The following is a 27,557-nucleotide window of genomic DNA, read 5'->3' on the forward strand; positions in this document are numbered from 1 at the left end:
TGTGAAGTACCATGTGTCCCCATAGTGCAACAGAAACACATGTCCAGGAGAACGTCCACACACATCGGCCTGATAGCGCACGTTAAAACCCACAATAAATACATAATTAATTAAAAACCCCTAAAACACGCACCACACGTGCAGCAGGCACACCCTAACTGCAGGCTGCCAAACAACTGCACCCTCACTCCACACACAAATGAAACCACCCCCAAGACCCCGACCCAAATCACCCTCAGGCACCACCCCAATGCATGTGATACAATGCCATTCCAATTCCCACTGACCCATCAATAACCCTCGCCCTCCTTTACTCCACCACAGGGTCCGATCCGAACGACGAGCTACAGGACACCCCTACCAGCACACCTGCAAAGAGGGCCAAGACCAACGGCCAGAGACCCTCCACCTCAGCTGCACGCATCAAGACACGGCAGCAGCACAAATCAGGTGGCAGCACACAGGAGGGAACATCAACAGGCACCCCAGCAGCCAGCATGCCCACAACACCAACACCACAGGTCCCCCCAATGGATGCCACAGAAGGCACTGCCTCTGGTGGCAGCAGCACCATAGGTGACACCCCATTGATGGCAGCATGCTCCGACACAGAAGACGGGGATGTCGAGGTCAGATCCATCCATGACCTGTCCCAATCCCCCTGTCTGTCCCCTCCCGTACAACATGAGGATACCACGCAGGGGCACCCACAAGACGACGACTGGCCATCCCCCACAAGCCCTGTGGCAAGGCAACATGAGGACAACAGCCCCTCTGTGACACCACCGCAAATGGCCATGGCCCAGCAGAGGCAACAGTCCCTCGACAAGTTAATCGTCCAACAGCAGCAAATGGCCACACTCCTCAAGGGCCATGCCGATGAATGTGGGGGCACCAAGGCAGACATAGAAACATCAACAGAGACACTTAGGGCAGAAATGGAGAGAGGTACAGAGACGCTAAGGGCACAAATTGAGAGTAGCACCGAGAGCCTGAGAGTCCAAATGGAGAGTAGCACCGAGAGCCTGAGAGTCCAAATGGAGAGTAGCACCGATAGCCTGAGAGTCCAAATGGAGAGTAGCACCGAGAGCCTGAGGGGGGAACTGCATGCGACGTCCAAAGACGTATGTGCCGAACTTGCCGCAGTGCGCCGTGTGCTCACTGAGCTCTCGCAAACCCTTAGGGACATGCATGGACGTGAGCAGGCAGACACATCATCCGTTGCAAGTTCCGTCCAGGGCAGCCCCCAACGTAGATCTGGAAGGAACCTGCGCTCCACAGGCAGGGGTGCCCCTGATATCCGCAGAGGGGGCATGCAATAGCGACAGCCCACTGACAATGAGCATCTTTGGACACTGGTGTTCGGGGGGGGAGGTAGGAGGGTGGAGGGGGTGTGTTGGGCTCACTTGGGTGGCGGGTCGATAGGGTGTTCAACATGATGTCACATATGCCATAAAAAGTGCACGATCAACCGATGAGAAGTGTGGACATTGATCTTTGTGTACTAGGCCATCATAGGCGTACAGTCCATATTGTGCATGTCCCAGACACACGCAGTGCCACGAGTCCCGTGTCCATGCATCAGCCACCAGGCGTGAGTGCTAGAAGCATACATCAATGAGATGCTGACGAATGTCACGGCCCTCCGGTGCCTCGCAGACTCCATGAGGTGCTGCCACATCCCCACCCTCATCATGACCATCTTCAGGTGCTTGCAGTTCTGCGTCAGGGGGCATGGGCACATTTCTACGTACGCACATGTTGTGGAGCATGACACATGCCATCACCATCTTTGCAACCTTCTCATGGCGGTACAGGAGTGCCCCGCCAGACCTGCTGAGGCAGCGGAAACGACCCTTCAGTAGGCCGAATGCCTGTTCAATGACTACACGGGTACGTGAGTGGGCATGGTTGTAGTCCTCCTCATGCTGGTCCCGTGGGTTCCGGACTGGTGTGAGGAGCCATCTCTTCAGTGGATATCCAGCATCACCTGTATGTGGACGAGAAACGTATGATGTGGAATGCCATTGATACGTACGCACACCCCCCCCCCCCTTCCTGGCAGGTCATTGCCGCATCACATACCCCACATCATCATGCATGTAATGAGACTCACCGAGTAGCCAGGATCTGTTCCCTGCGTGTCGTTCCATGTAGCGTGGTATTGTAGAGTTCCTCAAGACCATAGAATCATGGGTTGATCCAGGGAATCGGGCACAACAATGTGTAATGATCCTGTTGGAGTCACACACCATCTGTACATTCAGGGAATGAAATTGTTTTCGGTTGCGGTACTGGGCCTCCATGGCATGTGGGACGACCAATTCAACATGGGTGCAGTCGATGGCACCAATGCAACCCGGTATGCCGGCAAGTGCATGGAATCCCACTTTTGTGTTGGTTATTTCCAGCTCCGAGCGTGGTAGAGAGATGTAGTCGTCTGCGTGCTTCAGGAGGGCATCGAGCACTAGCAATAGTGTCCGTGAGAACAGTGGCTGAGAAATGCCATGCAACTGTCCGACTGTGTGCTGGTAGGTGCCTGTGGCCAGGAAGTGTAGTACAGACACCACCTTTAGTAGGGGTGGGATGGCGGTTGGGCTGTCTATCATGCTGACAAGGTCAGCCTGTGTCATGTCCACAATGGCGGCTATGGTGTCCCGGTCCAGACGGTAGAGGGTGTGGATCTGCTCATCAGTGAGGTTGAACGGATGTGCTCGGAGGCGTGGTATTGCGGGCTGCCTGCGTGGTGGTAGTGGCTGTGCTGGTGGGCCTTGCTGGCCCTGCCTTGGCCTCCTCCTCCTCCTGCGTCTCCTCCGTGCGGCTGGTTGTAGTTGGTGTTCGTCTACTTCTTGGAGTCGGAGCACTTGCAGTGCTATCAGGTCCCCCAGGGCCAACATCGCGAGTCCTGCCGGTAGCATTTCGGTGTGGTTGTGGGAGGGGACTGGCTGTGCAATTTATGTGTTTTCAGGCTGTATGGCCTCCACCTGTGGTGATTAATTCCACCTGTGCAAACTGCTCTCCCCTTTGGCCGAGCACGTCCCGCGCACAACGCTGCAATTCGGGGAATGGCATCTTGCTATTGCAATCATGTATTTGTACCCGATGGCCGTGTAAGATTGGTTGATATGTTCATTCTGCTGTGGTCCCATTGTTTCACGTACTATCTGTGCAGTCGCGAACAGACTTGTGAGGGGTCAGTGGGACGTAGTACTCGGTTAACGGTGGGCCCTCATGCATCACTGTACCGAGTTGCAACGACGGGCGGGGCGTCCCATTCGTGGGTGAAGGCAGTTGCCATTTTCACACACAGCCGCACTCGATGGGATGATTAGTGATTTCAAACGGCCACAGATGCCTTTTCGACGTGATGTTGCAAATGAGGAATTCGAAGGGCGGCGCTTTCGGTTTCCAGCTAGCGGCGAGGAGATGCCCACAGGTCTGACTGCAAATGTAACGTTCTATTGTTCTATGTCCTTGAGACAGGGCCCATGGCGAGGGAGCAATGATTGATATGAATAGTTTGGGATGCGCAATAGCTACGTGGGCGATGAGGCCGTCTGTTCCCAAATACATGTTACTTCACAACACTGGAATTACGGCCTGGGGCACTGTGGATTTAGCAGGCTGCATAACGCACAGACTCAATGGATGTTTCTAATGTCATGTGAGTAATTATTCAGGCATTTTGTTCCCGGGATGAGGGAATGATGGATGGATGCATGGGCAGGTGATTTGGTACAGAGTTTGCCATGTACAGGGCTTCTTGGGATCTATCCGCCTCCCCTACGCTATGTGATGCAGGGCTGCCATAGTGGGACCATCGTCCATCTGGCCTTGTTGAGCCCTCCCTGTCTCGAGGCGCACTCAGACACTCGTTTGTGATGGTGTTTGCACCTCGATATAGATGGTTGTGAGTCGCAAGTGGTTTTGGGGTGGTGATGTTCCTTTGGAGTGGGCTAGCATGCATATGGCTGTGGATTTCGTGTGACCATTGAAGTGAGTTGTTGGAATGTAGTTCTGATGGCCATTCTGTTCTTTTTCTTTTCTTTTGGTTGACAGGTATCTCCTCCCCTTTTGCCACTGCCATCTGTATGCCACTCCTGCAGATGGATTTTACTCCCGACACCTGCTGCTTCGTGTTAATCAGTGGAGCAGCATTACGATCTTATGGGACGATCGCCAATGGCCCACATGCCCTTACGCAGTACTGGTGGCTCGGAGCAACATTTCGGCCTTTCAGCTGGACTAGTGCCTCCCCATTGGGACGGCCCTGCGGTTCTGTGCGCTTCCATGTTGCCTTTTCGTACGTGAATGTGGCTCTGTGTACCATGGGGGAACAGGGCGACACACAGGGAGTGGCTGGTCGTTTCTTGCGGAAGCAGCCCACAATGGTGGTTGGTGTTTTGGATTTCATGGCCTGATGGCTGTATGGGCTTGGTGATTTTGATGTGCATAAATGTCTATTCTGATTTGGCCCGTGTAGCGTTTTTCTTTGCAAGTGATGTGGCATGTGCCTATTTGGGGGGCGATGTATTGTGAGGAGATCTGCATTGGGTTCCAGCTTCGGGGTTTAGTTGCGTGGTACTGTGCTGTGCGCGTTTGCCTACGTAGCCCAGTGAGGTCAGGGATGGGGGCTGCCAATATGCCAGTTTGAATGTTGTCATGCTCAGGGGCGGGGGATTGGGTTTTGTGTAACAGATGCCGGTCAGCCAGGTGGACTGGTTGAATGATGTGGTTTTCGGTATATTGCTGGTCACAGGTGCCTGTGTTTGCGTGCGTTTCTTGGTGGGGGACTGTGGTCATGTCCATTGGGATGGCTTGTGTATTCGTGCCATCTGTGCCCTGCAGCTCCCATTGGCCCCTGTTGTGTTTCTTTTGTTCGTTGGCATGCATGGGTGACTTGTACATTTCAATGGTTGCATTGTGGCTTCATTGCACCTACGGGGAGTTGTACTTTGTGGGCAGGGAGCGGTGTACAGGCACTCAGTGGGGCCGTTTACGGTTGATTCGCGATGCCGTACTTCTCGCCATGGCGGAATGGTCCATTCCGCCATGCCTGATGGCGTTAGGTACATGTCCGCTAGGGTCGGAATTGGCGTACCGTTGCACCATGGTGGTGTTTGCGGTTTGGCATGGCGCGCGCGCGCGTGCTTGGTGCAGTTAGCGTTGGCGTTCACTACGGTGTCGCTAATGGCATCGTACTTTGCGGTGACGGGTCATAGTCGCACCGAGCGCTATTCGATGGCGGTATTGCATTTCCGCCATCGTTTTTCGATTTCCGCAAGGGTCGTAATGAGGGCCAATGTATAATACATTACCTTGGTTAGGTGTCTCTCTTGCCTAATACGCAGGACCAACATAATGTAAATCCCAAAGCACCCTGAGGTCCGCAGGGGGCTATATACTCTGATATACAACCTTGCTGGAACCCTGATGACCGCACCTCCTACCCTCGACCCCCATTCCCTTGTGAGACTGCACCTTCTTGACAAAACGGAAAATCGGCAGATTGCCTGAAACCAGGGTAGCTCACCTGTGCTTGTTTTCATGAGGTGTTTCACTGGTTATAAGGATGTGTCTGTTCAACCTGAGCTTTGTTTGGTAGATCTAGGTGGCATGTGTCCTAATTTCCAGGTTGGTAAATAATGTGGGCCCAGCTTCTGTAGATAGTTGGAATCTCTGCACCATAATGTTTTGTTTGTATCACTTCATTTTACCCCCTTTCCTGCACTTCCCCTCCTCCTCCTCTTCCCTGCTGTCATGCTACAGCACTCGCACATTCCGAATGTTTCAAGAACTTTTAAGAACGTTTTGTTTTTTTTGTTTTGTATTGTATTCCCTCACCCCCTCCCCATTGTCTTGATGTTAATGTTAATGTTAAAGGATATTTGTACAGCGCACTATCACCACCGAAGTGGTCCCCTGGCGCTATGGCGGCTCTGAAAAAGGAAAGGGGCTGGGGGTGAGTTAGTGGGAATAAGCTGGAAAAGTGCAAGAAAGCAGTGATGTGCTGTTGGCAGCCTCAGCCCGGTGGGTCCGTTGGCTGGGCTTGGGGTGTTTTAGGGTGGGTAGTTGTCGTGTGCTGTTGTGCGAGTCTATGTGTGGTTTGTTTTGTTTTTGCAGTGTAGTGAAGTGTGTGCAGATTGTTGTGTTGTAGGCTTGTGGTTGTGTTTGGTTAGAGTTTGAGAGGTGTATGCAGAGGGGTGAAATTGTTAGTGGATCGGTTAATTGGCATTGCTGTCCTTGCATCTATGTCTAGGTGTGATGCTTGCTATCATTCACTATTCCATCTGAGCGTCGCACTTGCTAATCCTCCATATCATATCTAGATGTGTGTCAGGCTAGTGATCACAATTCCATCTAAGTGTGGCACTTGGTAACATTCACAGTTTCATTTAAGTGTTGCGCATGCTAACATTCACATTTCTATCTAGATGCGACGCAGGCTAAAGTTAAGAATTCCATCTACGTGTGGCACACGCTAACATTCACAATCCTATCTAGGTATGACGCAGGCAAAAGTTAAGCATTCCATCTAAGTGTGGCGCATGCTAACATTCATATTTCTATCTAGATGAGATGCAGGCTAAAGTTCAGAATTCCATCTAAGTCTGGTACACGCTATCATTCATAATCCTATCTAGAAGTGATGCAGCTTGAAACACAATTCTTGCTGCATAGTGCGCCTTACAAATACCAATACAAAAAAATCCATATTGATGTGGATAAATCCCTGAAATTGCTAGCATCTCCAAGGCAGAGAAACTTAACATGCGTATTGATACAGAGCACATTTGCCACTATTGGGTAGGTAGGTGCAGATAACAGATGTTTATTGTACCCAACACAGTGCATTTATTTTTTACACATCAGAAGGATGGGGGACTAAGTGGAACTGACAGGAATCAAACCTATGACCTTGAGACCAAACACAGATTCCTGAAGAGGGTGCACATGGCCACAGAGTACGACCAAGACAGGAACTAAATCAACAAATGTTTAAAATCTGAAAGTCATAAAAGGACAAAAAACAAAACTTGAAAGACCCTAACGCCAATTAGGATTCACATAAGGGGCTGTCAGAAGCAATTTGGCAAAAAAATCAGGTAAACTAAACATATGGTATGACCAAAAAGGGCTTTAAAATGCTCAAAGAAATTACAAGCCCACCCTGGCCACAAAGCAACCCTCTTTCCTCCTCAAAGATCACAGAGGACGTTGCAGCATTGTTTGTGGACAAAGAGAAAGATATCAGGATCAAGGAAAGTGAACACCAATGTGTCAAGATATATACCCCCACTCCAACATCATACTGTTTCACTTTCTGCACACCCATTTCCAAGAAAGATTTAATCAAGCTGGCCTCCAAACTAAATTTTTGTAACTGGAGGGACAGCCCTAGTATCGGACAGGATATGGTGGGCTGAGATTCAAAATGTATGTACACAAGGGGTGGTCCTGTCCTCTGAAACTTTGGGGTACTGCACGTGGTTTAGGGCAGTAAATTCTTTAACCTTCCTGGGTTTCTCATGTAAGGCTCAGTGGATCCCTAACATGAGGTGAGAAAACAACCGTAAACAATTAGTAGTTTTTTTATGGTAGCCTTTTTTATTTCTTAAGTGGCTTTTTTCTTTTTTTAAATATTTATAGAAAAAGCAAGCATTCAGTTCAAATCCAAAATAAAAGTGAACAAGCATGTGAAAGCATGGAAATGTACAGTGAAGTACCAGGATTTTAACATATACATAAATTAGTCAAAAGGCTGGTCTAGGACTGTGTTTTTTTTTTAACAAAAGAGGAGGTATACAATTTCCAAATTCAACCTTACATAGATCGGTATATACAGTGTGTCCCAACTTCTTGTGTTTTTAGAAAAAGTCGGTAGGAGGTGTGTACATTATTATTTCATAACAAAACATATCCTCCTAGTAGCATTGCTGTAGTTTTTCAAGTGATTGACCCAACTTCTTGTGTTTTTAGAAAAAGTCGGTAGGAGGTGTGTACATTATTATTTCATAACAAAACATATCCTCCTAGTAGCATTGCTGTAGTTTTTCAAGTGATTGACATTTTCTGTGTTGAGGTAGTATAGAAATAGTAATGGTGGCCAGCTTAGGCTGGTCCAAGACCGAGAGGCACTAAAAGCCCCATTCCTAGACACCCACCCTCACCCTCTAGCCTTCATAAAGAAACACCTGGAAATGCTGGCACCATCACTACCATTTTCTTCAATGCATTCCCCTCAAAAGGGACAGTCCTTCGTCCACTCAACAAGGTTCTGAATGCCAATCTCCTCAAAGACCTTAATGTTGATCCTGGTATCCTCACTAATACATGGATTAAAGGTCTATAGGCCTGATTTACAAAACATTTTTAAATGGGATTGTGCCATTGTAAAAAGTTTTTGCAAATCACTCTCTATAGTCGAGCACATTTTATAATGACAATATTAACCATTTTTATAGTGCAAACCTTAAGGTGAATTATCTATTTTTGCACTCATGACAACATCACTTGTAAAATAAACTATTACAAATGTTAATGACATATGTATTCTACATGTATGGATGCTTACAAATGGACACACTTTCTGCTCTTTGGCGTAGATGCACCATGACAATGTTTTCTGGAGATGGCCCGATGGTAGGTCACATCAGGGTTGCTTTTGCTTTTCTTTATTCTTCTCATCAACTTCATTGCTATAACTGGCATATAAAGTATTGGAATATATCATGTGTTTGAAACTGCCTATAAATCTATTGTTATTTTGTAATTCCATCTGAGAAATGTGCTGTAAAATGCCCCATTTGGTCCCATTATTTAAACAAAATTCTTTGGTGGAAAAATATCTGGCAGCTGTCAGGTTCCCACGCTTTGCTCATATTCGGGAGGGGATTTCTACCCCAGAAGTAAAAATCTAAAATTGCCTATCATGCATTTCAGTATTTCTGTAAAATAACTTAATTAAAACATATAATTGTTTGGCCATAACCACTGAAATTTGGGGCACACAGCACCCTCTAAGAAACCTTAAAGTACTGTAATTGTATTTAACATGCAAAGATTCCTGTTTGTGAGGAGAATACGGTGACTTTACCCTTGGTACTCAGAAGCCCACCAAGCTTTCTGAAATTCATCTGTATAATCAGGAAGGTGAGGTTGCAGGCTGAAATGAACACTTCACACCTGGCAACACATGAAAGAGCTCATTCTAACACACCTGGCAACACATGAGAGAGCTCATTATAACACACCTGGCAACACATGAAAGAGCTCATTCTAACCACAGTTTCTACCACTGTGTACCTCGAGGAAAGAGACACACAGCACACTAGTATAACATTTCATACCTTTATAGCAGAAACCTTGCGGTAAGAAAGTCCAGCTGGGTAGGTAAGGAGCAGGGTGGTGCGGTAGGCATCTTCGCCATTGTTACCCAAATCCAGCTTCACATTCAATGATGACGACTCTTTCACAGTTAGCTGTTGATCTCTGAGAGTGAGAACCAAAAGTCAGTCTACATTCCCTCAGTATTCCAAGACCAGCCCAGATTAACAAATGCAAGAAAGTACTCTCCCTACAACATCACTTGCATTACCTCATTGACATTCTTCCTCCTCCCAGTCCTTACATTTGTGGGAAGTTCTCCCAAGACAGTAGCATCTTTGTCAAACATCTTGTTATTGAAAATGGTCCTTACATGGAGTGCCTACAATACAGCGGATGCATCGAGCTCTGGCCACCTCTTCAGAGGCACTCTGCCAATCCATATCAGAGTGGAATGCAGGTAAGGTTGTGTTGTTTTCAGTACATTACCAAACTACTGCTCAATGATGATTAAAATGAAGGATGCCAGTAAGAGGCAACAACGAAAATAGACACCATGGCAGGCTTTCCTCCTCCCCCTTGATTGAGTGGCCTCTCTTGCACCAATATAAGAGGAGCCATACTAAGGTTCGACCGTCCGCCCATCAGATCCCAGTACCCTCACTCTCTGAGACAACTGTGGAGCCCTCCATTCACCTAGATCCACTACAGACTATGATTGAGATGTCAGCTGAGAATACCCTAGATAAGAGGAGGGTAAGAGGAGGAGAACCTGAGCCCAAATGCAGGAAAACCACTGAACAGGGGGTTGAGGAGGATCCAGAAGAAGAGACCCAGGATCAAATGGGTACATTTATATGTCCCTCTTTCCCCCCACCAGTGTGAACAACATTTTTAGTTACCTTGCAAGATTTTATAGACAGACTGGCACTAGTCCATTTTTAACACAATTGAAAGCAACAGCTATTAATCACTTCTACCAAGATTGATGTAGAGCTCGATGAATTAATTTTAATAGCTAATTTATGTAATATTTTAAAGAAGAAAGTTATTGATTTTGATTTTATATCTAACATTTCCTATTTAAACAACAAGGGAATCTATGAAACCTACAGTACCCAGAGCTTTCCTCGCAATTACCTTCCTAATTATTTGACTCTACCGTGCTCATATAATATTCGTAGATTTATTACATACGTGCGTTTTAATATTCTTACATCCAGAGAACATACTGGGCAATGTATCAAATTGGCACGCAAAGAAAGGAAATGCCGTCTCTGTGGAATGGAGCTTGAAACTGCCCGACATTTACTTACCTCATGTCCCCTAATTATGGATTGTTACATCATAGGCTTCAGTGGGCTTGTTTCTGATATTAAATCTATCGAAGGTGAACCATTTTTGAGTATGATGTTTGAGGCCGAAACTATATTTTGTACTGCAGCGGTATATTATGTGTGGAAAGAAGCTTTGCGTGCCATTTCCTCTCCCACTTTTCTCTCTTGATGCTCAAATTATATTTGTTAATTTTAACCTACTGAAGTTAGTTGCAGAAGTCTAATTTATATGAGCATTCTTAAACGGCTTTATTGTTGAATCATGTTTGAATTTTATTGTTGAATGATGTTTGCATTTTATTTTGTAACCAATTCAATGTGCAAAAGGTTTGTATTAACTATATGCACTAATAAATGAAATACATATAAAAATAAAATGGTCAAATACATATGAAGGACACTCATGGAACAAGCCTCCAACTGGGCTTTAAACATCCAAACCAGCCATTTAACTCATAGAGTGAGGACTTGTCAATTACAAACTCTCTAGATGGCCTCTTGATTATGGACGATTTCCAATACATCCTAATTGGGGGAAGAAAGGCCCCGACAAAACAAAGATGCACAGATTCTTTTTGCAACTCTATCCATTACAGGACTTTGGTGAAGAGTTCTCCACTATGCTTAAAGTTGATTAATTACTTCCAGATTTCTCTGGCCATAATGCAGTGGCATTAATATGCATCTCCCACTGGCCCAGTGGAGGTAGGTCAACAACAGCCAGAAGTATGCCGCTTCAAATGTATAATAATTAGTATGGATTATGCCACTTACAATACCCAGACTCTTCTCCAGGATTTTGCTTTGTTTAGTCTTGAGCTGAGGACACCACTGATTGCACAGAGACACTTGTTAAATCTGGAATAGGCTTAAGTATAGAGGACATGCAGTGCAACCCCACAGTGAATACTCACCTGAGATCAAAGCTCTGATTTCAGGATGATTGCGGAAAAGCCTCCCTGATCCCATTCGGAACCCTGAAATGGCAATACTCAGAGATCAGAGTGAAGCCAGGGAAACCCTCAAGAAAAGACGAGGACTGGACTAGTGCTCTTTTCTGAGTAGGCCAATCCAAAGAGATGTAGCTGGGAAGTTGTTTAGCAAATGAGGATGGAGGATGATGCAGGTTAGGAGGAAAAATGGAAGCTAGGAACAGAAGCAGAGAGCAGTATAACAACAAGAAGCTTTTACACCGACTTATTAGAGAAACTATCAGGTGTGTGATGCTTGCTGGTAATGGGTAAAGCTTGTATGTCTGGAAAGCTCACTGCGTGTAGGACGAGCTCAGAAGGGTGCTTTGAGATAGCCACCGGCTTCAGAGATCCTAATGACACAGCTAACGTGTGTTCGCTAGGCGGCAGGAGGCTATCAGATAGTCTACAAATTCAAAGTAACTTGTGCAAGCCGCACTCGTGTGCCGCGGGCTCCGTTCATTTCTGGAAGGGGAGAACGGTAAATGGAGCGAGTAGCGCGATGCATGGAGATCGCTCTATGCAGCGCTCGTGTGCCGCGGGCTCCGTTCACTCCAGCAGGGGAGAACAGTAGATAGAGCGTGAAGCGCAATGCAAAGAGGACGCTCTGAGCTTTGCAGGCTTTGTTCGTCCTCAACATGAGAATGGGTTACAATCCGAAAGGGCAGCTTGCAAAATGAGGAACGAGTTGCGTTATCTAGGTAAAGAAAGGCAGCTCATACATTGAGGACCATGTTGCATACAGCGAAGTCCTCTGTGGATCCTAATGTTCCACGAAGATAGAGGGCAAGGAGAAAGGATAGGATAGCAGAGAGAATGGCAAGAGTAGGCGGGAAGGGAATAGAAGAAGAGGAATACAAGGAAATAGAAATAGTATGGGGGGTAGCGTGAAATTAAGTGAGAAGCAACATGACCGCTGAGGTTGGTTAGTCACAATGGAACAAGTCAGAGCCATTTTGGCATGGGTATACACACTTCTTATGTGCATCCTTTTTCATCTGCGCCACAGGGACCAAGAGGGGGTGCGAGTTATGACAACACTGTTACCCATGGAGAAACTGACCTAGTTGGTCCCAGGTACATTCTGTTAAATCCTAAAATCGGTTGCCATCACTAAGGTCCTGTGGATGCCCAACATCAATAATTGCAGAGATTACTAAAAGTTAATGTCTAACAAAAACCTAAATTGTCCATCTAACCTTTCTTGAAAATAAGCTTTAGGGATTGATGAACCAGATGGCTGAAGACAGAAAGTGTGGCATTCCTGTCAAACTAAGGCCAACAACAGGGGCAAAGCAGCCTCCTCAGAATTCGCTGCCATATCATCCCATGTTTCAACCAACCAAACCTCAGTTCAGAGCTAGAGGCTGTGGCTTGGGGACACTGATTCAAAACAGTTCTCTTCCCATTATTACTTCTTAGCCTTCACAAAGCACCTGACAGTCAACTTCCAATAGTGTGCAGCTCGGAGGTCATATCCAATCATTCTCCGATGCATGGAATTACTCAATCGGAAATTGTTGGCTTCTGGGGATAATGTGCAATGGGTACTCCATCAAATTGCACACAGTTTCCACAAGAGACAGCCCTCAGAGAAACCAAGCTGTCCACAAATGCTCTGAAATCACAAGCATTCCTGCAAGTACTTCAAGGCCCACTGTGGAAAGATGTCACACACCATGTGCTACTGAAAGAATGAGGCATAGATTTACATTCAATACTGCTCCTGGAGGAGAATGCTTTGGTGGCTTTCGACCTGTTCTGGACCTCCAAATATCTGAAAAGAGTGTAAAGGAGGAGTCAAGTACCTCTACCAGAAGTCCCGCCCCTATGTTGCCTATATGTTGGGAACCGGAAATTGCAACATGTGCAGTACCAGTGAGGGTGCCTATGTCACAAAGAATCCTTGTGACATGATATCCATTGAGAAATCCCTATATGCATGCACAAAGAAATAACGGTCTTCTTGAAGAAGTCCCGCAAGAAGTGTTCAAATGAACGAGAAAGAAGACTGGTGACCTCATGCAAAGTAGAACTGACGCACCCAGAAGAGATGTCAATGAAGCAGAATATAGACATTATAGAGAATCTGATGGCGAAGTATTAAAGTAAGGCAACATTTCGGGATCGAAATGAAGATTGCTTATGCGCACTGAAGAGAATATAAGGTGTTTTACAACTGTACAGATGCTGTAACACAAGTATACTAAATAATCATAAGGCTGGCTGCGTAGTCAATTAAACTGCAGGCGATGTATATTGATAGGAATGTATAGAATCTGGATGTTCTTTTTAAAAAAATTAAAAAAATGTATTAATGCTTTTTAGTTTATATTCAATCAAGAACAAACTTTTGCATTTAAATTCACAAAGTAAAAATCGCATTTCATAAATAAAAACAATTAAAATCCCATTAACAAAAGAAATATTAAAGAAAATTCATCAGTATCAGCGGTTATAGGTAAGGGAAAAAAACCTCCATCTGTTTGTGTGGTTATGGTGGCAAGTGCATTATTGAATCAATATTGTTGACCAAAGTTTTCGAAACGTATCTTCTTCGTAGGTTTTTACCATATGTCGTAGGCTGCAGCGTTATGAACTATAGATTCGGCCCCAATCAAGTCCGACCAGAACAGATTCCTGCTTATATACTCCATGTGCCTGACTCGCCCTCCATAGCCCTTGATGTAGAGGGGTTTCAAAACTGTACAAGCAGTCAGTAAGTGCCGAGTTGTTTCCACTTCTATGTCACAGTGCCTGCACATTTTGTCTTCGGCTTGGTGATCAGTCCTGTTCCACCTGTTCATATATTCTTTGGTCCCCAATATATTAAGCCTTAATTGCAGTGTAAATCTCCTTAGTGATGGGGTAGACCATTTTGTTAAATAGTTTCTAGGTTTGCTCTTATCAAAACCTTGGTGAGTATACTCTCTGTATCTACTCAACTTTGTCTTTTATCTTATCCATCTCCCTGGATTTCTTTTTGATGACTGTCTCGTAGTCTGGTCGTTCACATATTGTTTCCACTTTTAAACCCAAAGAACACAGATAGGTGTCCGCAAAATGGCTCTGCTCTTTACTGAAATAGTTGGATAGATCGCCTTTTGTTGTTTTTCCCATTAACTGAAGGAGAGGATTCGTACCTGCTATCCCTTTACTGATTTTTAAATGGAGAAGTGTTTTTTTAATGGACCAGCTTGTGAGTAAGGATTTTAATCCGTACTCTAGTCTCAGGGCCTCCACTGGTACTCCCTTAGGCATATTCATTATAGAGCGAAGGATTTTCACTTCCATTTTTGGTAAGCACCCGATTTCCTTTTCTGGCAATATCTCAAGTGCGTACAATATTGCCGGGCACACAATAGATTTGTAAATTTGCAGAAAATCTTCAATGTTTCCGCCTCCTTTGTGCTCCACATAGCTTTTTATGGACAACGACCTTCGCCATATTTTGGGTACGATGTATTCTTTGTGATGCGTTCCAGATGGTATTGCCCAGATGGGGAAACCCAGATATAGCACTTCAGTTGCCCTTTCCAATTTAGTACCTTCCAAGAACCATGATTTATTTTTTGACTTGCTATGAGAGTCTTTCAGACACATTGTCCTTGTCTTATTCTTATTTATGATCATGGAATTCTCTTTGGTATATTTTTCCAGGGCATTCAGGGAGCGCTGCAAGCCAATTTGTGTCTGGTCAAAAATGATTATGTCGTCAGCATAAGTCATCATAACCACTTTTACACCATTTATAGAAGGTGGAAAGTTTCTTGTGTCCAGTAAAGCTCGATCCATATCCACCATGTATAAATTATACAGGGTAGGACCCAGTGCGCAAACCCTGTTTCAGCCCCTCCAGGGTTTCGATACATTTTGTCAGTACGCCCTCTTCACTTAGACGGACAGCCACTGTAGTGTTTTTGTAAAGCTCCTGTATAAAGTATAGTAGCACCGGATCGATGCCCAAGCTTTCAGTTTAATCCACAATCTACTTCTTGTCAGTAGGTCAAAGGCGTTAGAAAACTCCACATAAGAGCAGTATAGTAAGTTTTCACCTTTTGGACGTATTGCTCTCAAGAACTGCAGAGCTGCGATGTTAGTTGTTGTTCCATATTTCTTTATGAAACCTGCCCATATGTTCAAAGTTTCCAGAAGAACTCCTGCAAAGATTTTTTGGCTGGCTTCCATCATTGCCATCAGTCTGTAGTTCGATGTTATTAATCTGTCCCCTTTTTTTAATATTGGCACCAATATCGCTTTTCTCCAACTCTCAGGAATTTGGCCATACCTCTAATCTGGATGTTCCACAATGCACTTTTAGTAAACTTGAAACCCAGTGAATGGAAAGGGCTTGGAGTGTGGCGCAGTTGAATAAAATAGCTGATGGCAAAGGAGAATTCAACAAAGGCTGGCTGGCCTTGTTTCAAGAGTCGGGCAGCCATGAGCCTGAGTGTCTGTTCAAGAAGCTACATGAACGTGAGAAGAAAGCAAGCTCCTGTTTGAGGTGTAATGAAAAAACACTGACGGTGCCAAGAGTTCATCATTTAATAGTATTGTATGCAACGAAAGAGCTAAAAATGTGGTCTACAGTCACATGGTCAGATGAAAATAGACTTTGGGTCAAGCTCCACCGAAACTAGAAGATAAGACCATGCCACACTCCCTTTTATTCTCAGGCACAGTGCCGAATTCAAAGCCTTAAATGAATGTCAGACCGCAAAAGTGATGATGGATGAGGGCTAATTGGGTGGGGAGGTATGACAAGGCTGACCCCGACCCCCCCCCAGCACCTGGGGTGCCAGCTTGCGTGCTGCTAGAAAGTGGAATATTTCAGAAGGGCACAAGCGTGCCAACCAATTGTAGAGGGCCATGTAGTACAGAGCTCCATAGTTTGAGAAGCCAATAGGGTGTTGTGTATTAGTATGATACGGAAGATGACTTGCACTTGGGATTGGCTTATTTGTCCACCTGATCTTAGAGACCCATCACTACTCCCGGCTGTATAGAATGTATACTTAGATCTTCCCTGAAAGCCAATCACTTTACCTAGTAGGTTTTCTTATTTTGCCATGTAGGATGACATCAGTAGTGTCAAATTGGTAGTATAAGAATGCTGTTATTTCATATTATGTTTGAGATCATGCTGTGCGACGTATCTTGATGTCTGTTGTAACTCCCTGTTTTAGAAAATGGTTAATAAAACAGTACAGTGTTTTGCCAACTTCCTGAGTCGGTCTGATTATTGATGTATGAGTAAGTTCTGCAGCCTCAGCCATCTCTAAGTATTGCTACCTCGTTTTAAAGGGCCCCAGGTCCCGGGGTTCACGTGGTAGCAGAAGTAGGATGGTTCAGATCCGTCGACCAAGTAGGCTTTTAAGGGTCTCTGAATATCGGACGTCCTCTGCCATTTAGCTGGAGGACCGCAAGGCTTCCTGTGGATAGCAGTCGAAAAATTCTTGCAACGCAATAGATATAGGTGTGACAGTCCCTCTTTCACAATGGAGCTAAGCAGATTGAAGGCAACGGTAGTTGGTTGGAGGGGAGACGATCCAGAGGGTCAGGAGCTGAAAAGCCAATGGTGAGCAGATTGAGAAACCTGGCAAAAAATTTATGAGTAAAAGATTGTGGATTGGGATGATATGGAGAGAGTAACATAGGGTTGGTTGGGGATTTAGTAGATGACGAAGAGCGTCAAATATAGGTATATGGAAGAGGAGCATTCCATAAGAAAGCCCAAAGTCCTACGTTCAAGGAACGTCTGGAAGAAGTTATTCCAAAATCAAAGTGGATGAATAGGCGACACACAAGACAAAGGGCCCCATTACAAGTCCGGCGGTAACCTAGCCGGTAAAACTGGCAGGTTGCCGCCAGACTTCCGAATTTTTGCGGCACCTGGCTTGCCAGAAACACTGGGGGATAACGACGGCGGTGTTCCTGAAAGACAAGAGCCGGAAAAATGTTAATCCCCATTCCCATTTAAGTCCCATAGGACTTGCAAGATTTACCGGCGCCTGGCTTGCTGGTAACGCTGGGGGATTACAACCCTGGCGTTCCGGAAAGTCAGGCGCTGGTAATTTGTAAATCCCCATTCCCATATGGGAATAGGGAGCACGGAAGCACCGGCACTGTTAATAACGGTGCTGGTGCTTCTGTGAAACTCTGCGGGCGGGTGCTGTACCGCCTGCCAGGTCTGACGGCACCCGCCTGCAGAGCAGTAATATGCCGGTCCGGTAACAACAGTGCCGGTAGGCTTAACAGCACCGTTGTTTCCGGACCAGCATGGTCATAATGAGGTCCAAAGTCTGTGAAAGGGAATAATTTACACTCCTATCTGAGTATTTTTTTAGGGGCAAGAGTAACAGCGAGAAGTGCTGAAAGAGATATATGTGTATTTTGTGTATTTTATGTATAAGGAAAAGAGTGACATGTCGAGAAGTGACAAACGATAGGTTGTGTTAAGAGACCAAGAGTAAAAAATCTATCTATTTAGTCATAGTGAGCAGTGAATGAACAGGTAGATTAAAGTGTGAAGTAGAGGCTTGGAATGGCAACGATTGGTGCACGGTCATATTTATTATTTTATTGAAACTTATTTTTGTGAAAAATAATGGTATCGACGGTCAATTGAGACCTGTCACAATAGAGGAAGTTACTCCGTTAATACACCTATGTAAGCAACTGCCAAAACTCTGACCCAAGCTTAAGCAATACAGTGCAGAATGGGTTAAGGGTACAGCAGATAAAATGTTCATGCCATGGCCACAAGGGGGATCGCTGTCAAAAGCTGTTTTGCAACACATGACCACATACTTGCACGCTGCGTACACGGGAAAGAAATTGGAAAAGAGGTTAGCTAGCTTAGAGCTTTGAAAGATGTACCAGGAGGAACGGGAAGACCCGCCTCCTGAGGACAGGATGCTTAACCAGTGTAAAGAGGAGGGTGTTGAGCCTTCTGCTCCCCTTACCTCGCCTGAAGTAAATGGCAATAGTACAAAAGATGATGGAGTGTATCCATTGAGAGAATTAAAAGCAGCGATAGGATATAGTAATCCGATGCATGAATCGCCTGCTTATAGCAATGACAAGAGTGCTGAAAGGACTTCAGAAAAGGAAGTGATCTCTAAAGTCTTACAGGACAGTGAGAAAAGTGAACGGACAATCGTGACCCTAGAGACTGAACAAGAAATTAAGAGATTGAAAGGAGAAAAAGACAAGACTGACGAGATAGCACTCATAAAGAATGAATAGCTGGGTGGGCAGATACTACTCAAACTTGATGGGAAGAGCATCGAGGAAGTAAGGCAAGCGGAAGACCGAATTGAACAGGACAAAAAGACATGGAATGAGAGAAACGATTGAAAGAAGACGAGTACAAAAGAAAGAGTACGCAAAGACAAGAGCAAATGTATCAGGAAGAGCAGCTTAGAAAGGAAGAAAGAGCAGAAGAGCAAAGAAAATATGATAATAGACAGAGCAATCGAAGAATGAGACAGGTTAGCGAAGAAGAGAGAAGCGGAGGAACAGAAATGAAGAGCGAAAAGAATGCAAAGACGCAGAGATGAAGAGGTGTGTAGGGCAAATGAAAGAAGGGAAGCGAAAAGGCAGGAGGAGGAAAGGGTTAGAGGGGAAGTGAGGAAACAAAGGGAATTTGACAAAGAAAGGGAAAGAAAGAGAAGACAGAGGGCATGTGACATTGATTGCATTGAGAAAGAGCTGAAGGAACCGAGTCCAGTAGTATTATGGGGCGACATAGCGTAGTTTCTCCCGTCGCAAGAAGCAATGCCAGGACTGTCTAGGGTAAACCTAGATGGGAATTTTGAGATAGGAAGCATTGGGGATAGAATCGTTAAAGCCTATCAGGAGAAGAGGACAATAAGTAAATCGAGCAACAGGGGAAAGGACGATCGATCTGATCTATAGTTGCTCAGTCACGAGACAAAGAGGGAAGCCCGTTTAGCCTTGAGCATAGAGCCTTGTCTCTGGACAGGCTGACGTTAAACAGAGATGAGAAAGATGACAGTCATACTAGATGAGGACAAGATATGTCAAACGAAGACAGAAAAATCTTCTATGGGGAAGAGGGAGCGAGTGCATGTGGTCCCGATGGATGTTTTCAAACAGACAAGGAAGTAAGATGGTCGGATTTAGACCAACCTATAGACAGGACACCAGAGCCTACGGCGTACTCAGAGTGACCTAAAAGGCGATCTCATAGTGAGAGGAGAGAATCGCCGCCTTATGTGAGCAGGCTAAGGTCATTGCCCAGTAGAAGGGGATCAGGAACCATTGTCCCTGCTATGGATAGGCAGATGATGGGAGCTGATTGTGATTTGGGGTTTTCAGTTCCCTTTATTAGAGAAAGGAGCTGTCAGACCACAGTATATCCCCTGGCCCCAGATGGATAAGGATATTTTAAGATGTAAACTTCCCAGCTTAATGGTGGGTGCAGGGAAATGGATTTATGAGCCAGAGAAAATGACCGGAGGAAATACTCTGGCCAGAGGGGACATTAAAAGTCTCCTAGCAGCTATTCATGGGGAAAGGGCCGATGACATTTGGACGAGAGCAGGATACGCAAGTGTAACAGCACAAAACACAGCGCATGATGGGGCGACGTTTAATAATTGTAGAACGGCAGTTTGGAAAGCGCTTAGAGTACAATATCCTGATACGTCAGATATGGTTGCAATTATGGCACATAAAATGAAAGATATAGGCGGGGGTTCCCGTTCTCCATTTCTTTCGAAACGGAGGGGTGCAAATACAGACTCACCATGGAACAGGAGATTAAGAGCGCCGCGAGCGAACTAATTGGAGAATAAGAGACAGCTGCACACCTCAAGGGAACGGAAGCCGGATGGAGGACAGTGGCATACAAAGGGATCGAGGATAAGGTGTATTTTGGGCTCTCGAAGATCCGAAAGCTGAATACCCCTCCAGCTGATGGGACCTGAGATGATACTTGAACACTTGCAGCCATGTGGTGGTTGAGCAGGGATAAAGAGTTGTATAAGGAAGCAGGACCTACGGCCCGGGCTGTTTTCTGTTCCCCACCTGGGGTGGGTTCATCCCGCCTGACGGTTTGTTGTGGGGGTACTTGGGTTTGTAAGTTTGGTTAAAGAGGGGGGGTTGGGAGAGCGCTAAGAAGTTTTAAAGGGGGTAATTGGTGCAAAGGGGAGGAGGAAGGGGGGCTCAAGAATAAATGGTGCAATGAGAAGGGGCCACTGCGAGTTTCATGACTCACTGGGGATTGTGGGTTGAGGGAGATATGGCGCCACCTTCACCCAGGGACACAGGGTTACACGTCCTACTCCCCACCACATGGGACATATATGAGGACTGATTACCTCTATATTTCTAGAGACATAATGGAAGAAGCACGGGGCTCGGAGATAATTCTGATTTCCTGGTCTGACCATGACATGGTGACAGTGGATATACAGTGGCTGGGCCTCGCCCCAAAGGGTCTAAATGGAGATGTAATCAATCCCTCTGGAAGGACCCCGTGTTCTACTCGGAAATGAACATACTCTGAAATGGACAGGGAAATAGCGGAATATTTCAAGATTAATGACAATGGGGAGGTGGATAAGAGAACTGTCTGGGAGGCAAGGAAGGCTACTTGGCGAGGGATCCTAATTTGGGAAGGAGCACGAAAAAAGAGGGAAAGGGTATTAGTCGAGCAGAGATTGAGGGAAGAGATAAGACACTTGGACGCAAAACTTCACGACCCTTCCGGGAGTCGGTAGGAGTGCATACAGGAGGCAAGGGGAAAAAGGGAGGAACTGAGACTCTTGGAGGAGGGGAAAGTTATCCATAGTCTGCAATTTTTTAAACAAAAATTCTACGAGAAAGGGGCAAAGCAGACAAACTATTGGCCGCGAGGTTGAGGGGCCAGTGCGCAGATAGGTGGGTTGCAGAAATTGAGGGAAATGACTGGGCAACAGATCCCACATGGTAGGGAATTTCGGAGGCCTACGCAGCCTTTTATGAGAAGTTGTATGCCTCAGAAATGAGCCTCGAGGCACATGACATGACATAGACTTCTACTTGGAGTCCACTAATCTGCCCAAACTCTCTGAAGACGAAACCTCTATGTTGAAGGTTCCCATAACAGAAGAGGAAGTCAGAAAGGTGGTGTCAAGGTTACCCTTGGGGAAGGCCCCGGGAGAAGATGGTTTCACTGCAAGATTCTATAAAACATTCCTCCCTGCCCTACTCCCTTTTCTGACCGAGTTGTTCTATCACATATTTAACACAGGCCGGGCCCCGCAATCCGTCTAATGGGCTCTTATTATGGTGATTCCCAAAGGGGGTAGAGACCCTCGGAGGTGTGGGGCATATCGGCCAATCTCCCTCCTTAACACAGATGCCAAGCTGTACGCCAGGGTGATAGCCACGAGACTGGAAGGGTATATGCCTAGATTGATTCACTCGGACCAAGTGGGGTTCATTAAGGGGCGAAAGGGAGCTGACACAATGAGGAAGACAATAATGTCTTCTGATACACGCATCCGAAGACGCTGAGAAGGCCTACAGTGGGGTTTTCTCAGGGCGGTCCTTGTTAAATTCGGTATTGGGGAAAGGCTTCTTCAAGGGATCATGGCAGTGTACACGTCCCCAATGGCCTCTGTCATGGTGAACGAGGGGTACTCATGGTGGTCCACGCTTCGGAGGGAAATCAGACAGGGGTGTCCCCTCTCTCCTACATTGTATGCCATGTCAATAGAACCCCTTTCCCAGAGATTCAGAGATGACCCAGGGGTGGGGGGTATCACAATGGGGGGTGGACTATAAGGTAGCCTTATATTCCAACGATATGCTGCTACATGTGAGCGAACCCCTAGTCTCAATACCAACAGCACTCCGACTGATCGAACAATATGGTACCAAGTCCAGGCTAAAAATGAACAGATCTAAGTCGGTTCTTTTCCCCTTAGACAGGGGGAGGGGTAGGGAGGGGATATTGAGAGGTTTACACCACTCGGGCTGAAGGTCAACTTGAACATAATGTGATACTTCTTACGAGGGATCTCGAGAGGTTATTCAAAGCCAATTATCCCCCGCTGATGCTTAAAATACACGTGGATTTAGCAAAACGGCAAAAGCTAACAATCTCGTGGTTGGGTCGTCTTAATTGAATGAAAATGGTGGTCCTCCCGAGGGTTCTGTACCTATTCCAAATGCTTCCCATACGGATTCCTGAGTTTTTTTTTTCATGAGATACAGGGGGCTCTTTATAGGTTCCTCTACCAGGGGAAGGGGAAAAAGGTCAGAATTCCCAGGGCAACCATAATTTTACCAATGGAGAAGGGGGGTGGGCCTCCCCGATGTGCGGCTCTACTATAAGGCCGGCCCAGCTTAGAATCCTAATTCCCCACCTAAGGTCCCAAGCAGACCAACAATGGCTGGCCCTGGATAACATTCACTTGCGCCCTGCCACGGTTGGGGAATGATTGTGGATGCCTAGGAATAAATTGCTAAGGAGAATCCGGGAGCACCCCATCTTGGGGACAATATGGGACATATGAAGACAAGGGGCTGATATGAAGGGGGTCACCACATGGCCTTCACCCCTGAGTCACCTCTGGGTACCGGGAATTAGAGACACCATACCTAATCCAGGAAGATTTCAGGAATGGTTTGAGGCCGGTCTTGAGAGGATAGGACAGCTCTTCAGGGGGGCACTTTCATCCACATAATGGACCTAGAGGAGGCCCTGCACATAGGCAAACTCTCAGTATTCTTTTATTTGCAGCTAAAAGGGACCCTCACGGAACCAAACATCAGGGCAAGACAAGGAGAGATCTCACTCCCTTTGAAACATTGCGGGACAGAGGCACTGAAATGAGAGGGGTGATATCAGCCATGTACGGGCCCTGGTCAGGGCAGGTGGTGGGACCACAGAGAACTTGAATGGGCGGTGGGCAAGAAGCTTGGGGTGGAAGTGGATGAAGTCCTCTGGAGCAGACTGTGCAGGGGGGTTACCAAGACGTCATTATCTTGCCAGTATATATAGCATTCCATCAAGCTCCTTCATAGGTGGCAATTTGACCCAGTCAGACTGTCTAAAATGTTTCCCGCTACGAGTCCCGGGTATTGGAGGGGTTTTGAAGAGAGAGACGATTATTGGCATATGTGGTCGGGCTGTCCCAGGATACAGATCTTCTGGGATGAGGTCCTTGGGTGGATCAGAGACCTAGAAGGTGTATTTAGAAATAAAAAAACCCTGCTGGCCTTGTTTGGGATAGAGGAGGAGGATGGAGAGTATTCCAGGCATCCAAAAATGGCAGCATCTTTACTGTTAGCCGCCAGGGCATACATTGCCACCAAATGGAAAAATTAACACCCACCCAGCAGGAGAGAGTGGTCCAACGTGGTCAAGAGTATGTATACCATGGAAAGAATTACAGCAGGGCTTCATGGAAGACCTGGGCCAATGGAAATGGACTGGCACCCCTTTATTGTAAGGTATATAAAGCCAGACCCGCAGGCAGGGCAGCTCCAGGTGGTGATCCCTATGGAAGGGGTATAGGAAGGAGGTGGAGAAATATGGGAATTTAAGATGAGGGTTTGCGTTGTTCAGAAGGTGCCTTTGGAGTAGGGGGAGGGGGGAACAAGGGGCCCAAAAGTAGATTGTTCTCCTGACAGGGGTCTCAGAACTCGGGTAAAGAAGTAGTAAGCCGTACCAGGGCTAGGGGGGGGTTATGGAGGAAGCGGGCAGGGGAGAAAAACAGGGAGTTGGTGGGGTTTTTTCCATTTTTGGTTTTTCTTTTTTTTCTCTGTTCGAATCTGTAGTGTGTAATGTCACACTCTTCTGTAAAACAAAATAAAACCAAATGTGAAAAAAAATACAAACATTTTTTTTATACTACCAACTTGATTCAGTCGGTGATCAAGTGCAGGATTCCTTTTATCAGTTCCGGGGTCCTTGACCCTCTCAACACATTACATGAGTGCAGCTCAGAGACTCGCAATATAGCTTGGTTCACTCTCCTGCCATGGCTCATGTGTCTTGGTTATTCTTGTGATATCGCACATGGGTGTGGATCTCAGACTCGCAATATAGCTTGGTTCACTCTCCTGCCAAACTAATATCCTCTTATGGCTCATGTGTCTTGGTTATTCTCGGCTTTTCATATTGGTGGGGGTCCCAGACTCGCAATAGTCATATCTGTTCGATTCACTAGCTTGCTGAACATGTGATTCCACTCTCTTGGTGATTCCCGGGGTTCCAGACCCTCTTATACTTTTGTTTCCATATGGGTGCGGGTTCCAGACTTGCTATGTCCCTTCAGGATCCCAGACTCTCCTTTCCTAATGTCTATATTTACCCTCTTGCATCCCTGGACCTCCAATGCCACCTGGGTAACCTGCGTCCTGTTTTCCTTCGTCTCTGTAGGTACCAGCAATTCCCCAGCAGTTGCATTGTTCATCGAGGCTCTGGTCATGTTGGGGTGAATGGCGGGGTCTGCAGCGGTGCTGCAGGTGTTTATCTGTGCCTGGCTGCGCGTCCATCCTCACAGGAGGTTCGCCGGAGCCTGCGATGCCCAGAGGTACGTCTCGGCAGCAGCCCGAGTAATCCTTCCAGCATGGACCACGCTGAAGCTCTCTTTCCCCTCCGTTCGTGGCTCCCGTTATGGCTTCTCTCTGCCCGCCCGGTGCACGGCTCTCACAGTTCATCCTCAGAGGATCGTTCTCCCTCTGTCTCCCAGCTGAGCTCCTTTTGAACTCCCACGCTGGTTTGGTGTATTCCTTTGGGCAATTGACAACCTGATGAGAAGCAAGACCGTTCATTCTGCTTCTTCACAGTATTCACTTTAAAATCAGGTGCAAGATACTTAGTTTTCTCTTGTATGCTAGGTTTGTCAAGTATATTAAAGAGACTGATCTCGCAATAGAGCACATTTGCTCTACTTACAAGAGGGGGGATTTGGTATTTGAGAAGGGGTTGGATGTAATAAGGTGGATTCGTCACATACCTTTCCCTTTCTTTCTGGCTACTCTCAGCAAAGCCACCCCTTTGATTTTGTGGAATCCATTTATTTCAGTCTGGCTCTTTCTGGCTTTCCCAATCCCAGGGGGGTAGAGGCTCTGTTATTTCTATGTCATCCTAGGAATCTATAGGAGAATACTTTGTGTCTGGAAGGTTTAAATCATTTATAATTTGGCCGAAGTTGGGAAAATCTGTTCCGGTGATAACTTCTGTGACGAATCCCAAGGTGTCCTCACTGCTTTCGATAGGGGAGCCTATTTCCATGAGGTCAGGGCGGTGAAGCCGCTACCCGATAGTCTGCCTGGGGGTGGTACTCAGCAGGAGGATCTCATGGGGAGAGGAGACCCCATTGAGAATGGTGATCACTTTGGGAGAATGCAGAATCCCTTGGACCCTCCCACCTTCCCTTTAAGACCCTCTTTTACCCTCCCATCAGCTACCCCAATATACATTTGTCACACATCTCAAGTAGAAAACACTGAGAATGAAAACACCCATAAGGCATTAATTGACAGGACTAACACAAAGAAGAGGCCAAGAGCAATGAGGATCAATGCGGAGAACCAATGCATGCAGTCTAGTTGTTCAAATCAACCGTTTGGCCCACTGTCATTCAAAACGAGTGCGGTAACCGAATAATGGCATCTTCTAACTATTGGCATGGACCGGGAGCCTGGCAAGTTATGCTAGGAAGGTCAGAGAAGTGGACGGAGTGGGGGAGAGGTGCACGTCCGCAAAGGTCCCATGAAGCAGGAAGCTACCCGCAGAGAAGGAAGTGCTCTCGCCGGGAACAAAGGGTGCCAGAGCACAGCAAACCCACTGCCGAGCCACTGGAGAGGGCTGTGGAAGACCGTAGCAGGCACTGGGTAGCTGGAGAAGTCGCAGAAGATCCTGGAAGACCTGCAGACAACCAGAGGGTAACTGCCAGGACCATGTAGGTATTAGGGTGGCCAATCCAAGGGTTGGGGAGACCCAGAAGATGCAATGCACCATAAATCAAATAGGGACTAAGACATCAGAATACTTACTAATGCATGGCAGTACAGTCAAGGGTGCCTGGGCGCTTATTGGGAGAACACATCCCAATTTACGATAAAAAGGGATACAAACTTTACCAACTTTATAATTACCAATAGTGCTCACAGACCTTGGCAGGAGAGTAAACCAAGGCTGGGGCCCAAACAGAACTGTGAACTTAACAACAGGAGGGGGTGGGGGGTATGGGACCCACTCTGGGGAGGTGCATCCCTGATAATAACAAAGAGAAACAGAAAAACCTACAGGCCGATTGGCATTCAGAGACCTTGGTAGGAGAGTAAACCAAGGCTGTGGGTGGACGTGAAGTTAGAGAGAAGAGAAGGTGAGACAGAGGTCGTTGAGTACCCCACTTGGCAGGAGAGTGGACCAAGAAGGGGGTACTGAGCAAGGGTGTGGGGCCCACAACACAGCTTGGAAAAAGGCATCCAGGATGTTCTTATTCATCACAGTCCCATGCTCGCAAAGGATCTGGGACCCTCAAGATGGCTTGAGAAGGCTAACCAGGCCATTCTACCTTGTCACAAGGCCTGGAAGTCAGGCCTACCAAGAAGGTTGGAAAGGCTCTAGGGAAAGGGAGTCAACCCCTGGAGTCTTGTAGAACTTTTGTTTTGAACTGCAAAGCTGGGCTACAGGCAGATAGCCAAGAGGCATTCCCCTTAGCACATTTTACTGAGTTTAGTTTGTGAGGGATAGATTAGGATTTGGACACAGGACAGCAAACTTTACTTTGTGGCATTCTGACACAGACACATTTCATTAGCTCGTTTTATTGAGGCAGAGAAACCCCTCTTAGAGATGGGTTCAGGTATGTTTTCCTCCAACTACACCCAGCCCCCATTTTTGTTGTTTATAAAAGTCTTTGCCAATCAACATGCCATCATCATTGTG

General features: G+C 46.4%; 1 protein-coding gene across 4 annotated transcripts in view; it reads right to left on the minus strand.

Moving 5' to 3' along the window:
- The window catches only part of ITGAL (integrin subunit alpha L), a 1,445,000-nt gene that overhangs the window by 209,280 nt on the left and 1,208,163 nt on the right, over positions 1-27,557 (minus strand). For all 4 annotated transcript variants that reach the window (XM_069651639.1, XM_069651640.1, XM_069651642.1 and 1 more), the window contains one exon: positions 9,351-9,492. In XM_069651639.1, the coding sequence (XP_069507740.1) occupies positions 9,351-9,492 (142 nt within the window). The remainder of the gene's footprint in view (positions 1-9,350; positions 9,493-27,557) is intronic.

The sequence above is a fragment of the Ambystoma mexicanum genome, chromosome 3p (assembly GCF_040938575.1).
Source record: "Ambystoma mexicanum isolate Mex_15411 chromosome 3p, UKY_AmexF1_1, whole genome shotgun sequence".
NCBI classification, from domain to species: domain Eukaryota; kingdom Metazoa; phylum Chordata; class Amphibia; order Caudata; family Ambystomatidae; genus Ambystoma; species Ambystoma mexicanum.